Consider the following 23260-nt stretch of genomic DNA (forward strand, 5'->3'; position numbering starts at 1 on the left):
CTTGCTAGAATACAATGGCCTAATTTTGCGTGCATTATCTGTCGTCTTTATTTCGTACTGGCATATACTTTTGCCTACTTGTTTTGTTTTTAAGACATTTGTATGCAGTTCATCTAGCATTGCAGTAATACCCTCTGGAATGAATGCCCACTGTTTAACTGTGTCTAAAACAGCATTTAGTTTTCCAACTGCATCTTCTGTGCATTTTTTGTCTGTGCTTTCAACTACAGGAGTGTCATTCAAAGTTGATAGAGGACTTTTCAGAGAGTTTTTCATTTGTTTAAAATGGCTACAAGCCACCTTCAGGCAAGCACATGTGTTATAGTGAGAGAACGTACAACAAGTGCACTGAAGTGTTTCAGCCGATGCAAAAAAAACACAGATTTCCAAACAAACTTGGCATTTTTATCACTTTCAAGTCCTCACAGTGTACAAAGTAATGCCTTTCTTTCACTGCAATTCTTGCCAAGGTCTGTTTCCATGTTTGGATAGATGTCATTGTCAGCCTCTGCTAATTTTGCAAGTAACACTAGATGCTTGCAAAGAAGTCCTCGTAAGCCATATGTACAGTTGCAGTAGGACTCAACAGGGCAGACATCATACACCATGTCTTCTCTTGACTCAGATGGGACTTGATATGCATTAACTCCATGGCTGTTCTTGACTGTAATTTTAAGAGCCCAACCACTTTCCATCAGTCTTGAAGCAGAGTCTGAAACTTGAGACAAGGTGTCAGCAAACCTGTTTTTCATGCGGCCCACATCTTGCAGGGTTTTTATGACTGAGAAGTAGTCGTCGGCCTTCCCTAGGAGCACTTCAATCAGATCATCCAGACGCCTATTCGTGTAGCCAGATAAAAACTGGTATTTCAGGCGGTGGAAAAATCTGAAAAACAGTTATTTGAAATGATTAGTAACTGTAATTGAAGGAATTTAAAGTTTTAATCAAGACTGTATTATTTTTTTAAAAATTGGAATACCTATTGCACACGTCTTTTATAAAGGAATGCTCTGTGTCGGTTTAGCTGATTTAGGCAAACCCACCTACTCTGTTTTTTGTTGTGATAACATAAAAAACGCTGCTAGAATTTAAAGGATTTGCCTAAAACCTGTTCTGGCAATGACATGACGAACCTACTCAGTTTAGCCTCTTGGATTAAAGCATAATATCTTTTTTTCAGCAATACAATTGAATGAGGTCAAAATAATAAATCATACCTTTCAATCACATTGTTTGTTTCAGAACGAGCGTGACTGAAGCGACGGCCGTAGTCACACCACATGTGGCCAATGCCTTCCCAGTGCTTCTGAAAATACTGGCACACCAAAGGGTATTGCTTAAATGTCTGGCAGAACTCTGCTGATGTGGCTTTAAAGTCGTCCTCCTAAGAGAATTGGATGCAACAGAATATATTTCAATCCATTTAACAGACCTATTGAAATCTTTAATATTATGTATTGAAGCCCTTTTCCTTTTATTGAATAACATTAAGAATTTTAAGTTATTAATAATATGTCGTGTTTTTGTATTAAGAAGCAATTATTTCTTCCCTTACAATGGCTAAGAAGGAACACTAAACCTATAAGCATATTTGGTTTCAGCATCTGTCTGTGAAAGAATCCCACTCACAAGTTCTACTGCACAGTGGGTGACACAATGATGGTCTGCACAGCTTAAGTACTTGTTTTGATAAGCAAGATAAGAAGCCAGTTTTAGAAATTGTTTCAAAAATCTATTTTGTATCTCTCTGTAACTTTTTTTAGCAACTGAAAGTTATTATGCTCTTAGTGTAATCAAGAAATCAAAATGTGAAATAGACAAATTACACTTACAGATGTGCAAGCTTTCAGCTTACAAAAGAAAGAAATGATTTCATTTCTCTTTTGGGTGTTAGAAAGCCCATGGACCCCGGACTCTGATTTTGAAAGCCATCGATTAACAGCCTGTGAATGTAAGAGAAAAAAAGTTAATCTGGAGAGAGAGACAGAGGAGCAGCTGTACAAAAAGCATAAAAGAAAGCTGACGTCCAAAAATAACTTTGTCACTCACTGGACAAGAGGACCTGTGCATTACAGAAATCAACCAGGCAAACATATTTTTAAATGTCAAAAAGAGCTTTGGGAAGCAGCCACCAGAAGATGAGTGCACTGTGGTCTTAAATGGATGGACATAGTCACTCAACATTTTATCCCTTTATATTCATTAACCTGAGTAGGTGAATATCACAATGAGGCAAATCATAACAACAGGACCCTGTTGTAAAAATGTGTTTCAGGTGCATCTTAGACAACGTGAAAAGAAAACAATGTGGTTTACCTGCAAGACATGGTACCAGCATAGAAGGATAGCTGACTCTGGAAAAACCTTCTGCAAAGCATTTATTTCCGCAAAGTCTTTGTCAACCATAAATGCTCTACAGAAAAAAAGAAAACACTAAATGAGATTAAACAGTATGAAAATGTTTTTGCTATCTCAAAGCACCACTTCAATGCCAAATTAAACATTTCAACTCACAAGTAGATATATAAAATACTGCATACAGCCTATAGGAATAACTTTAACAACTGGAAAGGAAAGTTTTTTGCAGCCCATGCTGCAGCTATAGCATTAGATTCTGGCATGTTATAACTTTTTTGAAAAGGAATTATTTCAAAATTAATAGCTGTCAATGTATTATTTACCTCGGGGAAGTTGGGAAATGCTCACAAACTATTCCAAGAACAGTTTCCAGGGTTTTCTGACTTTCGTTGCTGACAATAGCATAGGCCACAGGGACTCCATGCCCATGATCATCTCTTACAACAAGTGTGAATAAGGGAAATGAATACTGGTTAACGCAGTGCGTGGTGTCAACAAATACTAACTGTTTTACTGCCCATCATGCTTATCATATGTACGCTGCACGATGACTGTGTGGTCTTTCCAACATTTGAGTACTTTAAATGAAACATAGGCCTTACAGCCCACTGCTCTGTAGCTGTTTCGACTTTTTTCCCCAGCTCTGATGCAGTTGAATTTGTAATAGTCTCTTTTCCTGTCTTTACCTGAGGCAACATTTAAACATTTATAATGTCCATGAAGGGTTAATGAGTTCAATTTTTCTAACACAACACTGAATGGGTCCTCCTGGCATTGTGACACATGCACACAAAGTTGTGTGTCTTTTCCAGTTCTTTTTTTTTCGTCATTCAGAACACTTCTTCTAATTATGTCGTCCATTTCTGGTGGAAAAATAACGAAGGTTTAATTAGTCAATATTCATTAATTCATTTTAACTTGTTTTGGGGTTTTTTGCAATACAATGTAAATATTAAATATAATATTAAAAAAAATATATATATAAAATAATATAAAACAAACAGGGGCTAAAAGAAGCTAAACTTTCATATGGTATGTCTCTGGCAACTTTAACATGATGTCCCAGGGACAACATCTACACGATGTCCCAGGGCAACTTCTACATGATGTCCCAGGGACAACATTTACGCGATGTCCCAGGGACAACATTTACGCGATGTCCCAGGGACAACATTTACGCGATGTCCCAGGGACAACATTTACGCGATGTACCAGGACAAATTTGTAAATTTCTGGATTACTGTTAATCTCCATAGAATCAAGAACTCATGTCCAGTTTCACAGCTATGGACCAGTTAATTATGTTTCCAGGTGATAGTTTGATTCATAGATTCAGCACACAACCATAAGTCTAGGCCTTTTAGTCCAGATTCTCTTCACTTATGTTTGTAAAATGATCAGGGAAGCTACTGCAATTTTGCCTGACCCAACCCCCGGGCCACGAAACACCCAAAAAGTTGGGGAACGCTGGTCTAGAGAACACTGGTTAGCTAATGCTGTTGTCAAGTAGCCTATCGCTAGCAAACAAACAGCAAGCCAAGTGAGGAACATATGTATAATGCTTACCGTTTATTAAAGGAAAGTATCCTAAATTGACTTCAAATTCGGCGGACAGGCGGCGGTTTTTCGCTTCTTCACTTGTATTTCGAAATACTCGAAGGCGGGTATTTCGAAGTCGCAAAGGAATGACGTCACAAGAAGGTGATTGGTCACTTGCAATGTTGAACCTGGAACAACATTAATTATGATGATGTGGGAACAATGCTGACACGAGGAAATCAGATCGTCCCAAAATAAAACGGACTGCTCAATCATCACTGCTCACTCAAGAGTGGAGTTCTCTCTGATATTGGGCCACCGTTCCGTTGCTTTGAACATGTAATTGGTTTTGTTTTCTCGATTGGCGGGCTGAAAAAATGTAATGTGTATTTGCGTAATACATTTTGATCAATAAACTTTCCCTATTTAAACATGCACTATGGTGTTGCCTTTCTTTGCTCATAACTCCTTGATGTTGGTAAATACAATAAGTGAGCAATATATATAATATACATATGATAACGCACAGCACATTATGGAGTATGCCCCTGCTGTGGAGTCCTGCCTCCATCTACTTGTCATTTAATCACTGGACAGCTGGACAGGTTCATACAAAATATTAGATGAGGCCAATTGTCCTATACATATTTTTGACCTAGGGGTGGGATTGATTGTGAACTGGAAAGGGAAAATGCTTAGGAAGCTGAGTACGGCTGCATCGTTACTGATTTGTAGAATCATTTTGATTCGATACAGGATCCGATTCAATTTGATTGGAATCTGGAAAGTTTTGCCTCAGTCAGAAATATTACAATTCTGGTCATGTATCAGTATATATCCATAATTTCGTATCTATTAAAAGAAAGCTGACACATGTGAGCCTTAATTAGAGATGTAAACAGAGAGTTATGAAACCTGCAGCTGCAGAAGCCAGCGAAAAAAAAAGAGGCAAACACAGCGCGGACCCGACAACACACCAAAATCTGATTCTGACGCGTCGGGTCCGCGCTCTGTGTTCACGTTTGTATGCAGAATCCGTAAACCCAGTTACTGTTTTAGCTGCATGGTGTTTGACGACATGTTGTGAAGTTTAACCTGAGATGCTGGCGTTTCAGGCATAATAACGTTAATTTACAAATCGACACGGGATTTTAATGAATCAATATCACTTTATTCAATTTAGCATGGATTGTAATCAGAAAAGCGATAATCAAAACCCACCCCTAATCAAGAACTTGCAGAGTAAAAACATGATCAATGTAAGGTAGCCCTTTTGTTATTTACATTTAAAAAGAGGATTAGTGTTACTGTGCGCTGGCTGAGTCTGTTTCTTTTCTTAGAAATAGTTTCTCCTGCCCTGGAGAAAATCCACTTGCATGGAACAGAAGAGGCTGTGGAGTGCAGGAACCACACTGCAAGCTGGTAGATATGCAGGTATTCCTGGGTCCTGCAGACTATCACCTAAAAACAATAAACAAAATGATTTTCTAAACTGTAGCAATGTAATGTACGTATAGTGTCAAATACATTTTTGTAGTCTTCATTAGCTTTAATTCACATGGAAGTGTTCCTAAAGTCATATGCTGTAATGATATTTACATTATGAAAACATGATTTTGGACATTTCAGGTTTTTCACTTCGGCAGATAAAATGAATTGAGCAAAATCAACTCAAAATATTTCCACACGCCATAACGTCCTCTCTTCCTCGCTGGCTCCATATCTGTCAGTGGAATGATCACCTCTTCGCTCTCTGTCACCATCAGCACACTCCACGAATCCCGTCCGTTTGAATCAGGTACCGAAGCAGTTACGTGCGTAATGAAGCTTCGGACGTCACTGGTCACGTGATGTTTGCCAAACGAAGCAAGCCTCGACACAGTGCTTCTGAACCAGTGTGTTGTTTTTTTCGACACACGCTCCGGAGCGTCAGCTTCAAGCGGGCCATCACTATCTACCAGTTTCAAGAGAGGAGAGGTGAGTGTCACATGGGGCCCTCTCTGCAGCCCCCTATGTGTAGTTGAGTCTTACTGTTACATAGTGTGGCTACTAGATAATTGTAGGGGGTTGATACAGTGCTACTGTGGCCAGGTGTGAATATGTGGTTTTAGATTTATCACAAGAAAAGTGATTTTCTAAAGGAATGCATGTTGTTTGTGGTGCTCTGTTTAAAAACTGTCTTTCGGAGCGCTAAAGAAAGTGAAATGCTCCTAAACTAGTTACATTAAATCACCTATGTCTAAATAACAGCGCTGAGACCTATACAATCCTTAAAAACAGTTTAATTAAAACACATAATGGTTTCATTAAATAAAGCGCAATTAAACACTTATGAACTCACATGACCCCTGAACTCACATGCACGTGCAAAGCCAGTACACACATACATGCACTCACATGGACGCGCAGGGTGGGGAGCAAAAAAATATTACTACTCACCTCACTACTTGTGGGCCTCAACAGCAGTAGAGCTTGCTGCAGCTAGCGACGGGGTGGCCCTGTGGGCCTTCGAAAGTGCACCTTAGTTTGTTGTTTTCTTTGTTGTTGTGACCATTTTCCTTTTTTTGACTTATTGATAAAGCGTTGTTGCGGTCTCTTTGTGTTAAGATTATTTCAAATAAAACCTTAATATGAGCTAAACACCTCTGTTTGGTTTCCTCTTCATTTTTTCCTGTTTGTCATTGCTCCCCACACCTTCCCCTAGACCTCATTTGTGGGGACGTAACACCAATAAATGCCAAACAATATTTTCTAGTCATTAAAATTGTTTAATTATGTGACCTAAATCATAATAAATCCATAAAAGTGTCATCCACACGTGTACAGTGACAAACTGCATGTAACATATTTCTTGTTTGTTTTGTTTTTTTCTCAACTGAAAAAAGAAAAAGACAATGTTTCATGATGCACTCTAGAGTTGGGCTGAAATTAAGACATGATTTAATTACTGCAAAGTTAGAGCGAAAAAATAGTGCACCCTCTTTTACATTCCTCAGAGATTTTGGTCCATTTTGACATGAAAAGCATCTCACTGTTCCCCAACCATCCAACTGTAGCTGCAGAAATCAATAATCATCAAACGAAATTATGACTTTTTTTTCCAGTCAAGGCTGGGATGGTTTGGACATATTCAGAGGAAGGGTAGTGGATATATTGCATGGAGCTGCCAGCTGAAAAAAGGATGATCAAAGGGAAGATTTGTGGATGTAGTACATATGCCCACAAAGAGTTGTGAAAGGCTCTTTGTTGCTTTTATTATCTTTAGTTTAAAACATGTATGAGTAACTCCAGGTAGCTTCATCTCACATTCATGTACAGGGTGGGGCATTTATATGGATACACCGTAATAAAATGGGAATGGTTGGTGATATTAAAGTCTTGTTTGTGGCACATTATTAGATGTGAGGGGGCAAACTCCTCAAGATGGGTGGTGACAATTTAGAAGTCGGCCATCTTGGATACAACTTTTGTTTTTTCAATAGGAAGAGGGCCATGTGACACATCAAACTTATTGGTAATGTCACAAGAAAAACAATGGTGTGCTTGGTTTCAACGTAACTTTATTCTATCCCTTCACTTCCACTGTCCCTCCCCATCAGAAGATGATGGTTTATTGCCCTCTAGACCTGTTCACTACATCTACACCATAAGGGACACTCAACCACAAGGTGAGACTGATTCTAATTCAAAGCCATTTTAATCAGTGGACTGAGATATTAAAAACATCACTCAGTAATTTGTCTTAGTCAGGGATTTCAAACTCATTTTGCATTGAGGGCCACATACAGCTCACTTTGATTTTAAGTGGGCCAGATGAGTGAAACTTTCTGGTAAATTAAAGATGTTTAATCCCTGAGATATCTTAATATGATATAAAGAAGTCAAAGGAGCTTGCAAAGAAAAGTGTCTGGACTTCTTTAAGTTACTTGAAGACGTTTCACCTCTCATCCGAGAAGTTTCTTCAGTTCTAAGGTCAAATGGTGGAGAGTCCCAGATATAAACCTAGTGGGAGTAACCCCCCACAGAGGGACAAAAGGACCCCCCGATGATCCTCTAATCGCCTGAGCCAAGGTGTGAAACTGGGTGTGGGTCCCAATCAGCCAGAGTATCGGGTGAGTTCATTGTGAAACCTGGCCCCACCTTATCATGCGAATTCCTGAGATCAGATGGCCCAGGATGTGAGTGGGCGTTAAGGTGTCTGGGAAGGGATCTCAAAACTGGATTATAGATGGCAGAGAGTTGGTGTCGTAAACCCCCGCCTCTGTTCAAAGATGGTCGCTCACAGTGAACATAGATGGCTTCTTTCACTCCTCTTTCAAACCATCTGTCCTCTCTGTCCACAATGTGAACATTGGCATCCTCGAAAGAGTGTCCTTTATCCTTAAGATGCGGATGGACAGCTGAGTCTTGTCCTGTGGAGCCACTTCACAAGCGCATGGCACAACACAGAAGAGCCACCTCCACAGGACAAGACTATACAGACTAATGGTACAGTCATATTTACAAGCAGAGACAGCACGTGTGTATATTAACTCCTCACATCCTGCTCCTCACATACAAGGTCTTAAATAATCAGGCCCCATCTTATCTTAATGACCTTGTAGTACCATATCACCCTATTAGAGCGCTTCGCTCTCGCTCTGCAGGCCTACTTGTTGTTCCTAGAGTATTTAAAAGTAGAATGGGAGGGAGAGCCTTCAGTTTTCAGGCCCCTCTTCTGTGAAACCAGCTTCCAGTTTGGATTCGGGAGACAGACACTATCTCTACTTTTAAGATTAGGCTTAAAACTTTCCTTTTTGCTAAAGCATATAGTTAGGGCTGGACCAGGTGACCCTGGATCCTCCCTTAGTTATGCTGCAATAGACATAGGCTGCCGGGGGATTCCCATGATGCATTGAGTTTTTCCTTTCCAGTCACCTTTCTCACTCACTATGTATTAATAGACCTCTCTGCATTGAATCATATCTGTTATTAACCTCTGTATCTCTTCCACAGCATGTCTTTGTCCTGTCTTCCTTCTCTCACCCCAACCGGTCGCAGCAGATGGCCGCCCCTCCCTGAGCCTGGTTCTGCCGGAGGTTTCTTCCTGTTAAAAGGGAGTTTTTCCTTCCCACTGTTGCCAAAGTGCTTGCTCATAGGGGGTCATATGATTGTTGGGTTTTTCTCTGTATCTATGAAGCGCCTTGAGGCGACTTTTGTTGTGATTTGGCGCTATATAAATAAAATTGAATTGAATTGAATTAACATTATGCCATTTAATGCTGTAATAATGTTGCCATAAATAATTCTGCTAAATATCTGTGTTTTAAAGTTTCTGCAGGTAAGAAGACCAGACTGCTGACAGCTTTTGCACCTCTGTTTTCTCATCACACTGAAATCACATGTTTGAACTTGCCCACAAACTGTAACGCAAAACTCAGCTTGCTTAATCCTTCGGGTTAACTGTTAAATGTTAAACTGTTTGTTCACTGTGAACTGCATGCAGACAAGGATTTGTAAAGAATTTATTCGTAAATCAGGATGGAAAATAAGTATTTGGTCAATAACAAAAATACAACTCAATACTTTGTAACATAACCTTTGTTGGCAATAACAGAGGTCAAACGTTTACTATAGGTCTTTACCAGGTTTGCACACACAGTAGCTGGTATTTTGGCCCATTCCTCCATGCAGATCTTCTCGAGAGCAGTGATGTTTTGGGGCTGTCGCCGAGCAACACGGACTTTCAACTCCCGCCACAGATTTTCTATGGGGTTGAGGTCTGGAGACTGGCTAGGCCACTCCAGGACTTTCAAAGGCTTCTTACGGATCCACTCCTTTGTTGCCCGGGCGGTGTGTTTTGGATCATTGTCATGTTGGAAGACCCAGCCTCGTTTCATCTTCAAAGTTCTCACTGATGGAAGGAGGTTTTGGCTCAAAATCTCACGATACATGGCCCCATTCATTCTGTCCTTAACACGGATCAGTCGTCCTGTCCCCTTGGCAGAAAAACAGCCCCATAGCATGATGTTTCCACCCCCATGCTTCACAGTAGGTATGGTGTTCTTGGGATGCAACTCAGTATTCTTCTTCCTCCAAACACGACGAGTTGAGTTTATACCAAAAAGTTCTACTTTGGTTTCATCTGACCACATGACATTCTCCCAATCCTCTGCTGTATCATCCACGTGCTCTTTGGCAAACTTCAGACGGGCCTGGACATGCACTGGCTTCAGCAGCGGAACACGTCTGGCACTGCGGGATTTGATTCCCTGCCGTTGTAGTGTGTTACTGATGGTGACCTTTGTTACTTTGGTCCCAGCTCTCTGCAGGTCATTCACCAGGTCCCCCCGTGTGGTTCTGGGATCTTTGCTCACCGTTCTCATGATCATTTTGACCCCACGGGATGAGATCTTGCGTGGAGCCCCAGATTGTGGGAGATTATCAGTGGTCTTGTATGTCTTCCATTTTCTGATGATTGCTCCCACAGTTGATTTTTTCACATCAAGCTGCTTGCCTATTGTAGATTCACTCTTCCCAGTCTGGTGCAGGTCTACAATACTTTTCCTGGTGTCCTTCGAAAGCTCTTTGGTCTTGGCCATGGCGGAGTTTGGAGTCTGACTGTTTGAGGCTGTGGACAGGTGTCTTTTATACAGATGAGTTCAAACAGGTGCCATTCATACAGGTAACGAGTGGGGGACAGAAAAGCGTCTTACAGAAGACGTTACAGGTCTGTGAGAGCCAGAGATTTTCCATGTTTGAGGTGACCAAATACTTATTTTCCACCCTAATTTACGAATAAATTCTTTACAAATCCTACCATGTGAATTCATGGATTTTTTTTTCACATTTTGTCTCTCACAGTTGAAGTGTACCTCTGGTGCAAATTACTGACCTCTGTCATCATTTTAAGTGGGGGAACTTGCACAATCGGTGGCTGACTACCGTATTTCCCGGACTACAGAGCGCACCTGAATATTAGCCGCACAAGCTAAAAGCAGGGGAAAATCCTGTTTTGTACATACATTAGCCGCACCTGACTAAAAGCCGCAGGTGTTTCAATGTTGACTTATCATATGTAAGAGAATATGCACAAATCGAATTGTCAGGAAAGAGATGGCTGTTTGGAGACACACCACTTTTATTAATATTTTGAAAAACAAGTTATGGGTACTGTTAGGTATTTTAGTACCATGGGAGCATTTACTGGATATTGTTTTATAGTGACATTATGCAGGAAAACTCTGTCATTCAATAAGGCCCCTTTGTTTTAGTTATTTTTCTCTTTGACCCAAGAATTGATGTGTGAGAATCACAGGCTGGTACAAGGTTGAAATACCACAGAGATCACTCCCTCAGCTACATTAGTTTCTTAATCTTTTAGACACCTGTTGAAGGCCAAATGGTTTGTTTCAGATTTCACTAATGAAAGAACTCTTTGTTTTGTGCCTTGAAAATATGTCGCGGAGATAATCACAATTGTAGCTGAACTAATAAACTACACAAAGGATGCTTCTTCACCCAAGGGCAGGAAGACGCTCCCTTATCTTGGTCTGTACTGGTTTAAACTGATAATCTGCTGTCTCATGAATTTTACCCTCTATATAAACTGTTGTACTTGTGAATAAAGTTGAGTCAATTTGGGAAGACAACCTGAAGCAGTCTCTGTTTTCTTGTTCTCCCAAGCTGCTCCCGAGCTCGTACTAACACGCTGAATGGCATGCTTGAATATTACTTGAGAATATATTTGACTGTGTTACAGACTAAGGGACATTCTCTGCTGATAGGTGAAGGTACATTCTCTGCTGATAGACGTCCACGCCTCGAAGGAAGTCGATCCACGGATTAGGCCCTGGAAACCGTTTCCTTCAGGTACATATTTGCATAACCTTTTAGGGTATGTGTACAAGTAGTGGTAATTACAAGTACAAAACATGTACTGTGCTTCATAAATGAGTAACAAATGTAGTACATAACAATAACCTACAGCACACCAGAAAAATAGATTCAGACTACCTTTTAGGCTCAGGTGCAGTGACACGGCTTTAACAAGAAGAAAAGTCAGTCATTCACCACCATCTTTCTCTTCTTCCTGCGCACTAAAACCACCAAAGTCCTCTCCTCCAGTGTCGGAAACGAACAGGCTCAGGGTGGCTTCATCATCCACTCTCAGCTCCTTTCTTTCGTTGTCACTTTCAAAACCAAAGAAATCCTCATTGTCAGTGTCAGAGTCGAACACCTTCTGAAGAGCCTCCTCTCCATCAGGCAGCAGTCCAGCCCTTCGAAATCCGTTGGTGATCGTGGATGTTTTCACACTTTCCCACGCTGTCAGAATCCAGTGGTGGAGTTGGGCATAACTTGCTTTTTGCAAGTTTATCGCCGCTCATCATCCACGCCTCCAGCTGAACGCGTAGCGCTACTTTGAAGTTTGTTTTTCGCGCTACTTCGTACGGCACTACGTTGCCTGGCGGATGGACATGTGACTAACATACCACTCTTGAACTCCGATCCTTCCGCCAGGCAACGTAGTGCCGTACAACAGCGGAACAAACAAAACAAATCCGCTCATGGACAATCCATAGAAAAGCCGCACCTGACTAAAAGCCGCAGGGTTCAAAGCTTGTGCAAAAAGTAGCGGCTTATAGCCCGACAATTACGGTAAATACTTTTTTGCCCCACTGTATGTTGGTTACATTATCACGTACAATTGTGAAGCAGAATGTTTCATAATGAAACAAAAAATGGGTTTAACCAGCAACAGAACAGGAGGGTTAAATCAAAAATACAAAATTATTTACTAACATCTGCCACATGCAATTTAGTAATAATTGCACAGATATTTAATGCAAAAAAATGTGCTTGATATTAAAATGAACTGACTTTACCTTTTCCGAAAACAGCACAACTTTGGTAAATAACCTGTAAATCCAAGCACACCAACCAGCCCTTTTTGGGGATTGTGCTCTCATGTTGTTTTAGCTCTTTTAGTAAATCTGGCCGTTCATAGTTACATTGTAATTTTTTTCCATCTTCGTCTGCTTGTCCAACACCACTATGTCTGGTTCATTAGATATGACCAGTTTGTCTGTCTGTATCTGGAAGTCCCACAGGATCTTACCTCATTCAAAACCACCCTAGGGGGCCTGTCCCATTTTGACCTCAGGACTCCCAGGCCATACTCAACACAGATGTTCCTATATACTTTCTTGGCCTCTTAGTTATGGCCTTCCATGTATGCCCTGCCTGCTAGGATCTTGCACCCTGTTGTTATGTGCTGGATGCCACGTGTTAGATTCTGGCCATCATTTGACCCCATGGATCTTGTTTGATTCATCTTGGATAATGGTTCTGACACTCACTAGTCCTTGGCATCTTCCCCTCTGCTTAGCGTGCAGCACCAGGTTACAGAGCCTGGGGTTAAACCCTCCATTAATGGTAATGAACTTTCTTGTCTAAATGCCAGTGGCTTCTATCTCCTATATATATATATATATATATATATATATATATATATATATATATATATATATATATATATATATATAGCGAGAGAGAGAGGGGGGCAGAAATACACACAATGTCAGCTCAAACAGGAAAAACAACTGTAAGCTGTTTGTGCAATCTTACTGGCAACTTCTCAAAATCTTAGCTTATTTGTTCTACCCTCCTTTCCACGGAAAAGAACAGACAAGTGATTGCACAATTTTTAAGGTGCAGACAAAGAGGTAATTCTTCTTAGTGGAAAGCACAGCAGAGGTCAGTTGCTTTATGCTTTACCCAAATGTTTCTTAAATACACAAATATTAGCTGGTTAATCTTTTAGTCATGGCCACCGTTTTTATGTGTTAAGAGACAAGTTTGTGTCTAACCTTTTGTTTATGACTTAAAGAGTAGTTGTTATGGACAGGTATATAGATTGCTTCCAAGGTTTAAACACTGAAGACGTTATTATAAAAAGCCATTTTTTGCTGCTCCCTTGGGTAGCGCTGCATGTTTGATTTACACTTAACACCAGAGGCCCTTCCTCTGGAACTGAACCAGTTGGAATTGAACCAGCAGTCTTTTATTTGCCAAACAAAATGATTAATAGCTTCATCGCTGGAAGCACAGAAATGTTTTACAATAATCCATGAAATATTTTCAATCAGTAACCCACATATAAAACAGATATATGACTGACATTCATGATGATTTTGTTTTTCCACCTAAACATTGCTGCTGCATAAACACATTCAAAATTTAGTAAACAACTGATTTAATCCTCGTATGGTTTTTGGGTCAAATTGACCTGTTTCTGTTAAAAAACAAACAGTACAAGTTAAATTGTTTCTACCTGATACTCAATAGCCTTAGAATTTTTTCTGTGACAAAAATTTCCAAACCAAAAATAATAACTGAGCACATATGCTGCTATACCCAACGCGTTTACATTTACACTCTAACCTCCATCACCTGCAAACCAATTGCTTGTCTTTCCATATTTTCTAGCTCTATATACCTCACACCTGCACATCAAGGGGGTAGGACAGAAGAGATAAATACTTCTGCATCACAGTAGTCTTTCATGCTTAATATAACCAAAGGATTTAGCTGTCAAAGGACTTTAGACCTCATGTTTGAAGAGAGACAGGGATGCAGCAATGTAGAAGAGGAAGATAGGATGAAGAGAAGAAGTCTCACACTATGAGGACAATTTAGAAATCAGTCAATCCATAGAGGGCACGGGTGGTGCTAAATATGTCTGAAGACCTCAATGGCCACAATAGTTTTTACACATCATACAACCTGGGTCAGTACCTTCCCAAGACAAAGCTGACAATGGTTGAACACATATTAATGTTAATGAAGACATTGTCTCAATCCATTTTTTTTCCAAGATAATGTTCAGGGTTGTGGATTTGTGAATTATAACCTTATGGCAAAAACAAATCACACTTCCATTGTTAACTTTGTTTGGGTAGAGACTGATTGGAATCGTTAAACATATATGTTTTCTCTACTGTCTGATACTGAGATAATGACAACATATGTTGATGGTCTATAAAGTAAAATTTAATTTTACACTTCTTTTTAAAACTCCAAATGGATCAATGTACCCAAAGGGATACGAGAAAGTCCCAAACATGAAGACTATACAAGGATTTAATCGATCTATTTTCATTTGAAAATATCCAAAAGAAGATTATTTTGCACTCAAAATTCATTACTATTCCCAAAGTGACTTAAAATACTTAAAAATGAAAATTTTAAAATTTGTAGGTATTCTACAAAATCTTTGTGCATAGATGCTGTTCAGATGCAATGTAGATCCAGCGTGGCTCAAATCAAGGAAAATGGTGGCTTTAAACAATTTTGAAACTGTGAAATTGAACTTGTCATGTGTGCTTGTATTTCTATGGGATGGTGGTGAAAGCGGTTGAGGTGAAATGCTTGTCTTGGCACCTGCTTGTCTATGAATGATCATGAAGGAGATCTCTAGTAGAAAAACAGCAAAGGAGTGGTCATACACTATGTGTCACTAGGGATGGGTATTGATAAGATTTTCACGATTCCGATTCCATTTTCGATTCTGTTTAACGATTCGATTCTTTATCGATTCTTTTTAAAAAAAAGGAGAACACTAAGGTCGATTAGCTTAGAACTTTGTTTTATATCTTCTCTTTGAACAAGATAGAAATTTAGGAGTAACATGGCCTTACAAACCCAACAGTGAGATCTTAAGAGATCCAGCCTACGGCTCTTCAATGGGGTGTCACAGGGACCCCAGGAAAAAAATTGTAAATGTAAAATAATAAAATAAATATTATTCTGTAGCAATAACAAAGTATAACATAAATTATTCTGTAGCAATTACACAAGAATATCCAGTAATGTCCCTGCCTACAATTAAACACATTCACTTACCGAAAATCAGGGGCATCTGCTGTGGCAAATGGGTTCAATGGGTTCAAGCCTTTGACCACAAACTTAGTCACTGCTCGGTGACATTCGTCTATCCTGGCCTGAAAGGAGACGCTACCGGTAGACTGACGGAACTGTGGAATTAAAAACACAACATTCATTTAAGGTTATCGTGTGTTTTGTGAGCAAATGCTTTTGCATATTCGTAGTGTTTCCTCCCTTAAATGAAATATCTACTTTGCAAGTATTGCAAGTTGCCCTGTTGTCATCCGTTTTTGTAAAGTATAACCAAACTTTTTAGCGTTTGAGCCGCCATGTTTCCTGCCAGGTAAATGACGCTCCGCAACGTGGTGACGTCATTCGGGGCGACTGGAATCGATAAGGGAATCATTTGCAAAAATGGCAAACAATTCCAAAAAATTGAAACAGTGGGAACCGGTTGTCAACAAGAACCGGTTTTCGATATCCATACCTATGTGTCACACATAGTGTCACATAGTCAGAAAAAAATCTTCTAAGAAAATTCAGAGGAACAAAACATACACACCTTTCCAGATAATACCTAGTCTCTCGCTATATAAGGCCATTCATGATAGTTTCTGTCTCATTTCTGACAGAGCTTCACGTGGTAAGAATTACTACTTGATTTAAATCGAAGAAATATAGCCAAGATCTACAGAAAGTAGTTTAAAAAAAGCAAGAATGCATGTAGTAATATGATTATTATAACTGATTCTTTTAAAAGCCAGTTGTAAATGAAAACTTTTTTTGAAAGCTTTTTTTGAGTGATGTAAAACTAATATATATATATATATATATATATATATATATATATATATATATATATATATATATATAGCAGACAACAGTTAGTTAATTAAATAGTTTTGCAATGTTTAGCATTATAAATTAGAAAGTAGGACGTTAAAGCCAGTTTTCCTAAGTAAAGCACAAAATATTAATTAATAATTATGTTTAATTATATCTCTCACTACTGTCCTAAATAACAAAGACTGAGGACATTTCTATCCCAGTGTTAGGATTTCTTAACCAGAACAGAGTAAGTTTATATGCTGTGCTAGGTCACAAAAGGATGAGACAGCTAAAACTACAAATAGTTGCATTTTGTTCATTTATTTATTTTCATATGTGTTGAAGTGTACATTCCTTCTCATGTCACCTCAGAAGAAAAGCAGACAAACGTGAACAATGGATCCACTTGTAGTGAAATTATGTGAGTATGTGACATTTTGCACTGTTACTGAAGTAGTGTCAGCTTCCAGATGTTAAACTGTTTAAAAACTAGTTGAAAAGAAACCAAAATGCTAATTTAATACTGATATGTTACAAATCCTACAAAATACTTTTTTATGAAAATCTGTTTTTGAAATTCAAAGTAGCTTCCTTAAATTCTCTCTACGTATTTGCTTAGTTTTAAGCATAAAAATTGGTGATTTAAATTTATTGGAAGGCTTTGTTACATGCTGATGTACAACATGTCCTTTTTTGTCTGCAGTTGCTGTCAGTGCTTTGTGGCTCACTCTATGTCAAAGTCACACTACCAACAGGCTGAAGACTGTTCTAGCTGATTGTTTGAATGACACTGACTACGAGTAGCTTCTACAGATAGCCAAGAACGGTCTTCCACAAACAAACACATCTCGTCATGTTGTCATTGTTGGAGCTGGCATGGCTGGATTGACAGCTGCCAGGCTACTTAACAACGCAGGACATAAGGTCTGACATGAGATGTTTATATTCTGGTTATTTAAAATTTTGTTCTATTATCTGTGACAGACGAATCTTTGTTTTTCTTCAAGCCTTAATATATAATTACTAGAGGTACTGCAAGTCCTATTAGCAGTCCTGGTGTAGTCAAAAGAGTTGGAGATTTTGCAATTTTAATAATAACACTTTCCTTTTCAACGAGATTAGTGTGTGTAGATAAACAAAGCAAGCAATATTTCATACATATTAAATAATATGTACTTGTGTTTGGTAATATTTAAATAAGGTCACCATATTAGAGGCTAGTGGACGAATTGGTGGACGTGTGGAGACCTACAGGAATGACAAAGAGGGCTGGTATGCTGAACTTGGTGCTATGAGGATCCCTGATTTTCATCAGTGAGTAAAATCAGTTATTTAAAAGGTGGCCATTTTTAATACCACAGTGGTGATAGAGGCTACTTCTGCTCCTAGTTTATCTGTCGAACCTTGAGGAAACTCACAATCTGATTGTTTTTTTCAACAGTATTGCCCTTCAGTTTGCAAACGATCTGGGAGTTGAGCTGAATAATTTCATCATGGATGACAACAATACTTTCTACCTGGTGAATGGAATACAGCCACAAAGGACATACAAAGTGAAGGAAAAGCCTGACATCCTGCAATACAATCTATCACCAAGTGAGAAGCATAAATCAGCTGACGCTCTCCTACAGCAAGCATTAGAAAAGGTATGTGGAGGGGTTAGTTCTTCCAGTTGGCGTTAAATGTTTCAACATAAACACCAAAACTGAGTTGATTTTGTTTGGTCTAAATCTAACAGACCCATTTTCAAGCTGAACAGTTGTGTGAATATGGGTTTTTATACAAACACTTATTTTAAAGATTTTCATTTTAAAAAAGCTGTTAAACCAGAATTCTGTAAAAATATATAGTCATGTGAACAAAGAAGTGCATCACATGGAAACTTTTTAGTATTTCGGAACATTTGTTCTTATTTCATACAGTGCCAAGAATGAAGATTGACTTGAACACAACACATTTGAAAACAGTTTAATTTGGTCAAACAGGCATATCTGCTCAAGCCTAATTACTCCATGCTCTCTGCCTGTTTCTTCACGGTAGTTTTGTTTTTATGTCATTTTTTGAAACCAATGATTTTTCTATTATGCCTCCCACGAATGTTAAATTAGTCTCCTTCTGAATTCTGATGAGTGCACTTCGTTAACTGCTCATTGTACATGTATTTGCAGTCACTGCTAAGTTCAGGGATGGGGTTTGGCCCACAGTTCTTGTCAATAAAATAAAATAAAAATAAATAATAAATCCTAGATTAGTTGACGGTAAACACTTGGTAAACACTCTAAAAGGTTAACACAACTCTAACATCAGGTTAGACTGCTCTAAGGTAGTTCATTCAGGTATTACATCTGCTTGCCATAAAATTAGACTGTGTTGATATGCAGCTAGATATTTATACATGACATTGTCTCAATGAGTTTTACTTCTCTAGGTGAAAAACGAAGTCACACAAAATGGTTGTAGAGCTGCACTGGAAAAATTTGACCGCTATTCTGTGAAGGTAAATTTAAATTATATAATTAATTAATTAAAAGAGCTAAACTTTATTTTTTCTCTATGACCCACTTTGATTTCATAACCAGAAACTTTGTTTTCCTAATAGGATTACCTGAAAGAAGAAGGTGGTCTGAGTTCTGAAGCCATTAGGATGATTGGAGACCTACTTAACGAGCAGGGCCTTATGTACACTGCACTCACTGAAATGATCTATGACCAAACTGATGTTCATGACAACGTCGAGTAAGACCTTTTAACTAAACTAAATATAACTTCTTTCATAGAAGAGTTCATAAACATAAGTGAAATATATCAGTAAATCAAATCATGAAATGTTCCGTTATTGAACTGAAATTCTTATTTCCTTATTTAAATTAAGAATAAACTTCTTATCAGTGCTTCAACTGTTCATTTAGATGAGCTGTAGGTTTTAATTATTTGAAGTAGAGGATATAACAATTCATTGCTTTAACCAGGAGTGAGGGAGGCTTCAAGGACTGGGGTGCTGCAGGTTTTAGATGTGTCCTTGATCCAACACAGCTGATTTAAATGAATGAACAAATCATTTGATTCAGGTGTTTTACCCAGGGTGATATCTAAAACCTGCAGGGCACTGGCCCTTGAGGCCTGGTGTTGCCCAACCCTGCTTTAACCTGATAGCACGTTTTCCTGATGTGATGTGTCATCATTTCTGTTTGAAAAAAATGAAAATTTGACTTTAGGCTGTATTGCTGTCAGCAGGAGTCAGTACCATATTTTTTGGTCTATAAGGCACACTGAAAATATTTACATTTTCTCAAAAATCGACAGTGCGCCTTATAATCTGGTGCACCTTATGTATGAATTCTGGTTGTGCTAACTGACCTCGAACCGAATTTATGTGGTACATGGCACTCAAATCTGTCAAAAAAGGTTTTAGTATGACTTTGGTAAGCTACAAAGCCGCACCACTTGATGGATTGTCGGAGCATTACGGCTCCCGTAGTCAGGAGCTTTGCAGAGTAATACTTACTGTGCTTCAACAACATAATATTATTATATTATATTATGTGTGTACAAAATGGCACCTGTTAAGAGACATGCTTGCGAAGCAGATTTTAAACTCATGGATATCAGTCATGCAGTAGAACCTGAGAATAGAGCAGCAGTGAGGAAATTCAACATTAATGAATCAGTGATACAGAAGTAGAGGAAGCAATAAGAATAAGTTGAGTAAAGTTTGACTTATCTGACTGCTTTGTTTTACTTAATGCGTTTTATAATCCGGTTCACCCTATGGTCTGGTACATACAGAGTTTTCTTTGCACTTGTACATGTTACATTTTATTATTTAATTCTATGAAACTGAAAACATTTGAGACCTCAATTTATTGTTAAATTAAGCTAAAATGTAAAATATATTTACTAGACATTGATTACTAACAAATTCATGTGAAAAATATATATCTCTGTTTTTCTTTATTTTATTTTAAAGGTACTTTGAAGTGACTGGTGGGTCAGAACATCTCCCCAAAGCTTTTCTGAATGGCCTTGATGTCCCCATTCTTCTTAATTCTACAGTCAAGCGTATTAGCCATTCAGATGAAGTTACTGTGTCATATCAAAGAGGCCAACAGTCAAATTTTACTGATCTTAAAGCTGACTTTGTCCTGGTAACAACAACAGCCAAAGCGGCTCTTTTCATAGATTTCGATCCCCCTCTCTCCATTAAAAAGATGGATGCCCTGAGGTCTGTCCATTACGACAGCTCCACTAAAGTCCTGCTCATCTTCAAAAACAGGTTCTGGGAGGATGATGGCATCCGGGGGGGGAAGAGCATCACAGATGGGCCATCTCGTTTCATTTACTACCCCAGCCACAGTTTCCCAAAAAATAGGACCATCGGTGTCCTCTTGGCTTCCTACACCTGGTCTGATAACTCCCTACTATTCCTAGGTCCAAACGATGAAGACCTTAAAGAGCTGGCTTTGAGAGATTTGGAAAAGATTCATGGCAAGAAGGTCAGGGATCTCTGCACAGGGGTCATAGTGAAGAAGTGGAGCTTGGATCCTTATAGTTTGGGTGCCTTTGCTTTATTCACACCCTACCAACACTTAGAATATGCTGCAGAGCTCTTTAAAAATGAGGGCAAGGTGCACTTTGCTGGTGAGCACACAGCCTTCCCTCATGGTTGGATCGAGACATCAATGAAATCTGCAATCAGGGCGGCTATCAACATTAACAACGCTGCAAACAAAGAGTCAGTCAGAAGTGCAAAACGAGATGAACTCTAATGGAACTTCGGCTCCCACAAAGATATGTATGATTAACTGGTGATGCTGAATTGACTCTATTTCTTAAACCTCTTTTTCCATAAAAGAACATTGCAGGTACACTGTTTATTTACTTTTTTTCTCCACTGGTGCTTGCTTGTAATTTTATTCCAACTCCTGTATAGTTAATAAACAGTAGCTTTACTGGTACTGCTTGTAAAAATTATTTTAAGTATTAGCATTAATAGACATCTGGTTTAATGGGTTGAGTTTAATTGGGTGATAATTACTAAGAAATGAACTTTACTGAGCATTAACTTTTTTTGTCTCTACGACTTCAGTCACAGCCTCTTAGAATGTTGTTTTGGGTTTTTTTTTAGTTTATTCATGTATTACAAAGTCATAATTTACCTATTACTTATATATTATGTATTACTACATATTTTTTATGCTTGCATCTCATTGATTAAATTTATAAGCGATTTTAAATTTATAACTTCTTTTTTTACCTTTAATGGTTGTTTTGTGTGTTATAAAATAAAATGGGAAATAAAATATAAGGTAGAAACCAGAGGTGTGGACTCGAGTCACATGACTTGGACTCGAGTCAGACTCGAGTCATTAATTTTATGACTTTAGACTTGACTTGAAAAAATGTTCTAAGACTTGTGACTTGACTTGGACTTTTACACCAATGACTTGGGACTTGAATTGGACTTGAACCGGTTTACTTGAAAAGACTTGATATTTTACCCCAAATATAAAATTTAGCATGCATATTATATAGAGATTGAAAATGTGACGTCATTCACGGGTAGAACCGCAAAGGATTCTGGGAACTCGTGGCAAGCGGTACTAGCGCACGCAGGCTTTCAATTAAAATCAGTTACACAGTGATAAAAAGAAACACAAAAATGTCAAGAAGCTGTTGTATTATTAACTGCAATAGCCGGTCGCATGACAGCCACGGGAAGCCGACGGGTAAAGAGATCGGTTGTTATCGGATCACGTCGTTGAAGAGAAATTGTTCATGTTTCCGAAGTAACAAAGACACGATGGATGGCCTGGATTGCAGCCATTCAAAGATCAAATATAACGTCCCAGAACACTCCAGCTCACAGGTTAGTCTGCTCCAAGCATTTACACGAAGGTCAGTGTTTTTTTAGTAGTTAATACGTCATTTTCATAACATAATTGGTGATGTAGGTTACAAGCAAGTCTGGCGCTGAACAGAAATTGTCGCACTATGCTCCTTTGTTTATTGTGCATAAATAGTGAATTGTCCTGACACAATATTGCGTTTCGCTTCTGTTATTATGGTACATTGACAAAAACATATACTTTTATTCACAGGATAAAACAGGTTTTTTGTATCACTAATTGCCCAGTACAATTACAGCATCCAATATTATTGTCACTGCTACATTTCTGTGATGGGTACCAGAAATTATTTCCACTACTAATTAATTACAGTTGAGCTCAAAGGTCCTATTAATAAACGGTTAAGGAATGTGTATTTATGAAGACGATTTGTGAGACTGGTAAACTTATGATACGTACGATGGTCTTTCGTTCTACACGGTGCATTTCAAGGTCCTGCACCCATCCGTCGGTAAACTGTACCTGGGCTTGTTGCAGTGACCTGAAGTTACTAAACTTCATGAGTGTATGCACTCACTCCAAGAACCGTATGATTATAAATATGCATATAAATATGCTACGATGAGATAGCTGACTTCATCTAACTAGCAAATGTTTTCCAGGCTACGTTGGTGATACAGTTTTTTTTAATGTGTATGATATTTTTGTCATGCGATTTTAAAGCTGGTCCTACAACCGCATCCAAGAATAACATGCAGCTTATCTCAGAACTGTCGGTGAAAATTATTCTTGGAGCTAGGTTTAATTGAGCTGCATTTTATAGA

General features: G+C 38.7%; 2 protein-coding genes across 2 annotated transcripts; one reads left to right on the plus strand and one right to left on the minus strand.

The window, feature by feature from the left end:
- Positions 1 to 383: 383 nt before the first annotated feature.
- LOC113018994 (uncharacterized) lies at positions 384 to 2864 on the minus strand. The gene is made up of 5 exons (XM_080293473.1): positions 2682 to 2864; positions 2317 to 2413; positions 1833 to 1943; positions 1218 to 1384; positions 384 to 885 (listed from the first exon to the last, which is right to left on the minus strand). The coding sequence occupies exons 2-5, from the start codon at positions 2404 to 2406 to the stop codon at positions 423 to 425; spliced, it is 831 nt and encodes a 276-aa protein (XP_080149599.1). The 5' UTR covers positions 2407 to 2413; positions 2682 to 2864; the 3' UTR covers positions 384 to 422.
- Positions 2865 to 11044: 8180 nt separating this feature from the next.
- On the plus strand, positions 11045 to 21904 carry LOC113019637 (L-amino-acid oxidase-like). Its single transcript, XM_080293585.1, has 8 exons — positions 11045 to 11748; positions 16963 to 17011; positions 17294 to 17514; positions 17792 to 17904; positions 18032 to 18236; positions 19019 to 19087; positions 19190 to 19326; positions 20558 to 21904. Exons 3-8 carry the CDS (start codon positions 17467 to 17469, stop codon positions 21354 to 21356), a joined length of 1371 nt encoding a protein of 456 aa, XP_080149711.1. The 5' UTR covers positions 11045 to 11748; positions 16963 to 17011; positions 17294 to 17466; the 3' UTR covers positions 21357 to 21904.
- Positions 21905 to 23260: the final 1356 nt, after the last annotated feature.

Source organism: Astatotilapia calliptera, chromosome 3, assembly GCF_964374335.1.
Source record: "Astatotilapia calliptera chromosome 3, fAstCal68.1, whole genome shotgun sequence".
Lineage (NCBI taxonomy): Eukaryota > Metazoa > Chordata > Actinopteri > Cichliformes > Cichlidae > Astatotilapia > Astatotilapia calliptera.